At 34.4% G+C, this 6691-nt stretch overlaps 1 protein-coding gene across 1 annotated transcript; it reads right to left on the bottom strand.

Moving 5' to 3' along the window:
• Positions 1–2795: 2795 nt before the first annotated feature.
• On the bottom strand, positions 2796–4929 carry LOC143560565 (putative indole-3-pyruvate monooxygenase YUCCA7). Its single transcript, XM_077048846.1, has 3 exons — positions 4011–4929; positions 3367–3738; positions 2796–3014 (listed from the first exon to the last, which is right to left on the bottom strand). Exons 1-3 carry the CDS (start codon positions 4707–4709, stop codon positions 2796–2798), a joined length of 1290 nt encoding a protein of 429 aa, XP_076904961.1. The 5' UTR covers positions 4710–4929.
• Between the last annotated feature and the right edge of the window lie 1762 nt (positions 4930–6691).

Raw genomic sequence — 6691 nt, 5'->3', positions numbered from 1 at the left:
ATCTCAAAACACGGATGTTACATGAGGCACGTGTTCAACACGCTTCCCTTAAAACAGATTTCGCTCCTCTACATAAAACGCGTCTGTCTCCCAGGGTACAATAGCCGAAGCAGTTTGTATCTGCCGGAGATGTCCACACGCCCAATGTTACATTAGTTAAATTGCAGTGTTAGAACTTGTGGGAAAAATAAAAAGAATGAAATAGTAGAGGAATCGAATGGAGAAACTCATCTCTATATGTTCTTAACATATGGGTCTTTAAAGATTTCTTCTTCACCATAACTCTTCATGCATGCATGTATTTTTTTTCTTGAATTTCCTGGCTTTCCATTCTTCTAGCCCTTTCAAATAAGGCACCTAGTCTACTATATTGTACAAGAGTTAAGGGTAAGTGAAGTGACTCACTTAATTAGATACTTAGTTCTCTAATAAAATGCTCAAGAGTTTTAACATATGAAGAGTTATAATATTAATAGCTTAATAAATTAATTCAATTCATTATTTATAATTTTCCAACATAATATAGACCAATTACCCAATGGCTACTTCTTCCTACTGTTCTTATTGATTTGAATTACCCTTCTACAGCTGTGTGTGAGAGATGTTTTAGATGGTGGTGTCCGTAGTGATGGAAGGCTACGAATGGGTTGCGGTCCCCCCCCCCCCCCCCTACATTTCTCTATTTTTTCGATATCGTTATGTAAAAGTTGATCATAATTAAGTGAAAAATGTAAGAATTTTCAGAATAAAATCCTATTTTGGGAATACTTTATGGGAATTAATGCTATAGGACTTAAATATCCTTAATTTTGTGATCAAACGAAAGTTACGGCTCATTTATGTGATATTTGTAAGTCAATGAGTCTTTATATGATATTTGATAGTTATATAACTACCAAGGTAGTTATTTAACCGCTAGGGAGGTAGTTATTACCTTTAGGTAGGTATATAACCGCTATGTCAGCTGTGTATATATGATGTAATTAACAGAATTGATGTCTTGTAACAACATTGTATATTCAACAATACAAGTTTGTGTTTCGGATTTTCATCCCGTGTTATTCTTCTTCTTTTGCTACTGTTCTTGATTGTTTGGTTGAATCATGATCTCCTTGGTCGTATAAATGCTAATATGAAAAACGTGTTGGATGGCATATTGGCATGCCATGTTTGTAAGCGTTGGTGTTTATCACTTAAACTGCTCTCTTGAATTAAAAATCTTTAGAAATTCCATACACACTTGGGGTTCAGAATGGAACCAGAAGGATGGGGATGTCGTACAATTTGTTCCATTCTAAGTAACATTATGTAAAGTTACTTTCTAAATGTGCAGTGTCTGGGAAGTACCCTCCTGCAAATCTGAGTCACGAGTATGAAGCTAAAGTAATAGCAGTGGCCCCCCTGTGTGGACCTCTAGCCCATATGTTTTATTAACTACAAGATGCTGGACCATTATGTGTTGCCCTTGTATTGTAGGAAATATCCCTTTATTTTTCTTTACATGTCTTTGGATGTCCGACGAATTTATATTGTCATGTCGCATCACCAATTAACCACAAGTGACAAAAATTCCATTAATAACCTAGACATTAAAATCAAGAAATACAAGTAATAGTAATCACATATTAATTAACTATCAACCCGATTTAATTATACAAAACGTTTAAAAAGGTATGGCGTCACTCAAAATATAGCAGATAATTCAACGCTTTTCCATTTTTGGTAACAGTGAGAACCGGTTACTGGAAAATTCATGGAGACTGCCAATATTGTATGTACTAACCAACGAGGTGTGTTAAGACCATTCTAATTCACAAACTAACCCAGCTTAATTTTTATTATAAAATTAATTTCTCTCTTTTCGAACTATCCAATCCAATCAAACCTAAATTTTTCATATTAATTTGCAACCCAAGCTTCATTATTTTTTTTTAATAAATATAATTTATATTTGTTTTTTTAAGTGGCTAGAAATATAAAAATAATATTTTTATTTAAAAAATAAACAAAATATTTATTTTAAAAATATTAAAAAAAACTATACTCATCAGACATATTTAAATAAGTAATATTAATTTTATATTAAAAAAATAATGTTTTTGAACTAACTCAATTTTTTAATAAAATTTACACATGTACGCTAAAAAAAAGTTGAGCAAGGCTGTGTTTTTAGATTTTAACTTGTAGAAACTTAATTATTTAAAGCTATTAGCAAAATTCAAGATTAGATATAAAACTAATTATTGTGAAAGAATAAAGAAAAAGAAATTATAAATATACCCACTATAATGATATGTGGCACCAATATGGGTTGCAAACTAGCTTGCTATATTTTCAAGATTTTTTAATATATATATATATATATATATATATATATATATTCTAAATAGTGAATTGGTTTGTCAATAGAAGTAGTCTAAGTAGCAGCTTGCATCGGGAAATTGTAATTGGACACGTGATTCTAACCTAAGGCCTCTTTTGAGGGGAATCAAATTTTATCACTGGATCACCCCTAGTTAATCATACCTTTATTTTGTATAGAAGAGTAACCTACAATTAGCAAATCACAACATTTGCAAACAAGTTATATTTATGAAATAGAAATAAAATACAAAAAAAAAAGTCCGAAAGAGGAAAGCCTCGTCTTCCTTTTGGTACACAACGTTGGAGTCTAGACTTTATCCGAAGAGGGCTGTATTTCTTTTGTTACATTTTTTACCGGTTAGCATACAAAACCGAAAAATAAAAACGATAAAAATTAAACTGTTCCGATTTATTTATGAATCTTTATAAACTTATTGCATCTTGGATCTCAAGAAACTGGCATAATGATTGGTTTGTTTGGTCTCTTGATTCCAAATCTTTCCAATATCTTGTGCAACCCTAATGGCATCAAAAGATGCACCAGAAAGACCTCTTCCTGTGAACCCAACTGCATAAACTCCTGCTTTCCCTTTCCACCCCTCTGGAAAGGGTCTTACGGGCATACCCTCCTTCGAAAACAAACCATCTTCCTGTTGAATACATATGTTTAGCTCAAGGGTATACATGGTATTTCCTTTTTAGATTTCTGTCATAAAGTTAGAGCCAGACTATACGCAACATTTTTTCACGTGTCGTATAAGGTTATAAGGCTTTTATGATATGTGATGAATGTCATATGGCCGTATTAACTTAAATAAGGTTTTATACGAGCTGTTATGTGAATTGTTTAAAATGGTCTGCAAAAGTTATATAGCTCGTATAAAAATTTACTGAAAGTATTAGTGGTTTATTATGTCAAAAGTTATCCCCACATAACCTATAGGACCCGTATAATAAGTAGGGCCGCGAGGTGTATCTTTAGCATTACTTTAAAGTTGTTACCTTTAACCAAGAAGGAACATTGCTGCGGTACCCGGTTGCCAAAATGACTGAATCTATTTCAAGATTTTCCCCATTGACTAGCTCAACCCTACCCGATGAAAATTTCTTGATTCCTGGAACTATCTGAATCTTCCCGGATTTGATCTTTTGTAATGCACCAATATCAAGAACAGGCGTTTTCCCTTTGGTGTTCTTGAGATGTAAAGGACCCTTTGAAGGCCTCTTTATCCCATATCTTTCTAGGTTTCCAAGAATGCATCTTGCAAGAACAAGAAGTATCTTGTCGACCATCTTTAACGGCAGCCATTTCATCAACGCAGTCGCCAGTTCAAAAGTCGATTTCCCGCCAATCTCTCTTGGAAGTATATGAACCTGTTGATCATGATCAAGAAAACAAGTTTTAGAATAAAGAAATTGTTTGTTGATCAATAAAAGATTGTAAATAATATTAATGGAACTTATATTGTTATTCAACACCTTGCTGATTTTGTCCTTGTTTTGTTTTAAACTTAATGAAAGTTCGTTTTGCTGATAAAAAAAGACATAATAATAATAATAATAATAATAATAATAATAATAATAATAATAATAATAATAATAATAATAATAATAATAATAATAATAATAATAATAATGGAACTAACCGAGCTTCGAACAACCATGGACGGAAAGGCGTTGTGGTGGCAAAGATCAAGAGACACTTCCATGCCGGAGTTCCCACAACCAACCACCAAGACTCGTTTACCTTCAAACGCCTCACCGGACCGGTAATCACAAGCATGCATAACGGTTCCTTCAAACTTACCCAAGCCTTCAAAATCTGGGACAACCTTCTCAGCATTCTCTCCGGTTGCCACCACCAGCCACCTGCATATATACTCAACCTCACCGTTACCAGTCACAGTCCAAACACGCCAAAGCCCACAACTCTCATCATACTTAGCCGACTGGACCGACTCGCTGAACCTCGGGCTAATCTCAAACTTCTTGGCATATGACTCAAGATATTCTATAAATTGATATTTTGTAGGGTATTCAGGGAAATTTGGCGGGAAAGGGAGGTAAGGTAGTTGACAAAATTGTTTGGGGAGATGTAGTTTGAGACGATCATAGGTGTTGTTTTGCCAGAGAGAAGCAATGCAGTCGGCGCGATCGAGGATGACAAAGGGAACTCCTTGTTGGTGGAGACCTGCGCCGACTGCAAGACCAGACGGGCCAGCCCCTACTATGACTGGCCCGTTGACCAGTATGCAACGACGCGAGAACAACTCCTCATGTTCAAGAGCTTGATATACCATTGTCTGGCAATGATCAAGATTATTGTTATAACAAGGACAATGCATTAAAGGAGAGTAGAAAGATTGTGAATTGTGAATGAGACAGGCAACTTCTAAATTGGAAGAATGTGCAACACTTGTAGCTATATGTGTTCTAAGTATGGGAATACTAATCTAACTATTAGAGAGAGAGAGAGAGAGAGAGAAGGAATGTGTGGAGGGGGTGAGAAGGGGATGTAGAGGTATAAATAGGGTGTGCATGTGATTGGGATTAGAAAATGATAGCAAAAGATGGTCCTTTTCTGAATGAATGATGTGTATGTGATCAATCTCCTTTCTCATCTAATCATGAGTTGTAACTCATGCAGTAAAAGGTGTACGCGTTATTCCCATTTTCTTGCTTTCTGTGGTACCTATGATACGCTACTATTAGTTAATTAATTAATTAGTTCCTAATTATGAGAGTCGTATCTTTATCTTTCAATGTGCACATTTAAAGAATTCCAAAACCGGAATACAAGCCTAGAGGAGAGCAACGGGGCCATGAATGCAGCGTACACTGATTTGGCAAACCCAAATCATATATAAAATGTGACCACACAAGAATGAACCACCGGAAATTATAGTTTTTAAAGTGTAGAAATGGTTTCCTGATTTTTAGCAAGTGATCAAAGTTATGAAGTACTAGAAGAAATTGTAGCTAACAGCGATGAAGTCGGTACCGGTAAAATGAGTATCGGTACCGAAATCAAAAAATCGGTAAAATACCGGTACTATACCGATCTTGAAACCTAATAAAATGATACTCAATTGGTATCGAAAGTACCTAGCACCATTTGCTCATCTCTAGTAGCTAACCAATCTTCCATTTTCACTAATCTGTTCTATAAGTTATCGTAGTTAAATTTCAACAATCTTTTTTAGCTTCTTCTACTAGCTTCGCCCTTCATTCTTCATTCTTCATTCTTCTACCTTCGTCCATCGACTTTCTTTGAATGGTCAAGACAAGATCCAACCAATATTTTTAAGTTGAGGGTTTTGGTGAGGGTTTTGTTACGATTTTGAATTTAAATTTTCCTTTTTACTCTAGTAAAGAGATTTAAATCCCTTTTAGAAAATTCATGCATACATACCCAAAATATGCTTTAAATCCATCATTACATACGTATCCTCACTTAAGAAAAATACTCGGCATCCATTAGGCCATTACAATAACATATTCATTCCATCGTCTTTACTTAGAATATAGTCTATCCACAATTTAGTTATAAAATTTCTTTGCTTCACACCTTTAAACCTTTTCTTTTGACATTACCGCATGCTCACTGTACTAGCATGGTTTAAACTATGAGGGTTCCAGATGCTCTTTTCATACAATTCAATAAACGATAGACAATAAAAACTTATTCTCATGTCTTTTACACCTTAAGTTATTAAACATGCAAAGCTATGCGTTATGAGGTACTCTCTATCATTTTGGAGCATTCATCACATCAACACCATCTCATATTTTTCTCCATCGATTATTCAACCCCACCACTCAACTTATGTTACAGTACTTCATTCTCAATCATTTATTTATATTATTTAAATGAAAAATAAAAAAGAAATGAAAAAAGAGAAAGAAAAAAGTTGATTGGTTAGCGATGAGCATGAGGGTGGCCACATGGATCACGTCACTAGTCACATTGGGGTGCAGGGCGTGGTGTACTAATAACCTCACGTGAGCCACATGAGCATCACTAGTGAGCTAGAGTAGACATACTTTTCAGCCTCAAGAGTGGTTCGTGTGAAAGACATTCAATGACTTACGACATTTAAAAAAATGAGTTAGATATGCGTAATAGATGAGTTTTATATCACAATGAAGTACATTAAGTATATTGCTAATCGTCACCCAAAGGACACAACAAAAGAATTTTATCTCCTATGTTATTGGAAAATCTTTCATTGTTATGTTTCATGTTATTATAAAATTATTCTTCAAGAAGCAGTTTCCAAACTATTCTATTTCTAAACGATATTGATTTATTATCTCCACCATATAA

The sequence above is a fragment of the Bidens hawaiensis genome, unplaced genomic scaffold, assembly GCF_021521415.1.
Source record: "Bidens hawaiensis isolate Kalapana, Puna unplaced genomic scaffold, B.hawaiensis_p1.1 tig00020412_1, whole genome shotgun sequence".
Classification (NCBI taxonomy): Eukaryota; Viridiplantae; Streptophyta; class Magnoliopsida; order Asterales; family Asteraceae; genus Bidens; species Bidens hawaiensis.
Note: the sequence above shows the minus strand (reverse complement) of the source record. Positions and strands in the feature narration are given on the sequence as shown.

Excerpts from the sequence above, each read along its gene's own strand:
- LOC143560565 (XM_077048846.1), bottom strand. The coding sequence starts at position 4,709 with ATGCATTGTCCTTGTTATAACAATAATCTTGATCATTGCCAGACAATG. Across the intron at positions 3,739-4,010 it reads CCATGGTTGTTCGAAGCTCG|GTTCATATACTTCCAAGAGA; the intron begins GTTAGTTCCATT and ends CATGATCAACAG. Across the intron at positions 3,015-3,366 it reads ATGTTCCTTCTTGGTTAAAG|GAAGATGGTTTGTTTTCGAA; the intron begins GTAACAACTTTA and ends TGTATTCAACAG.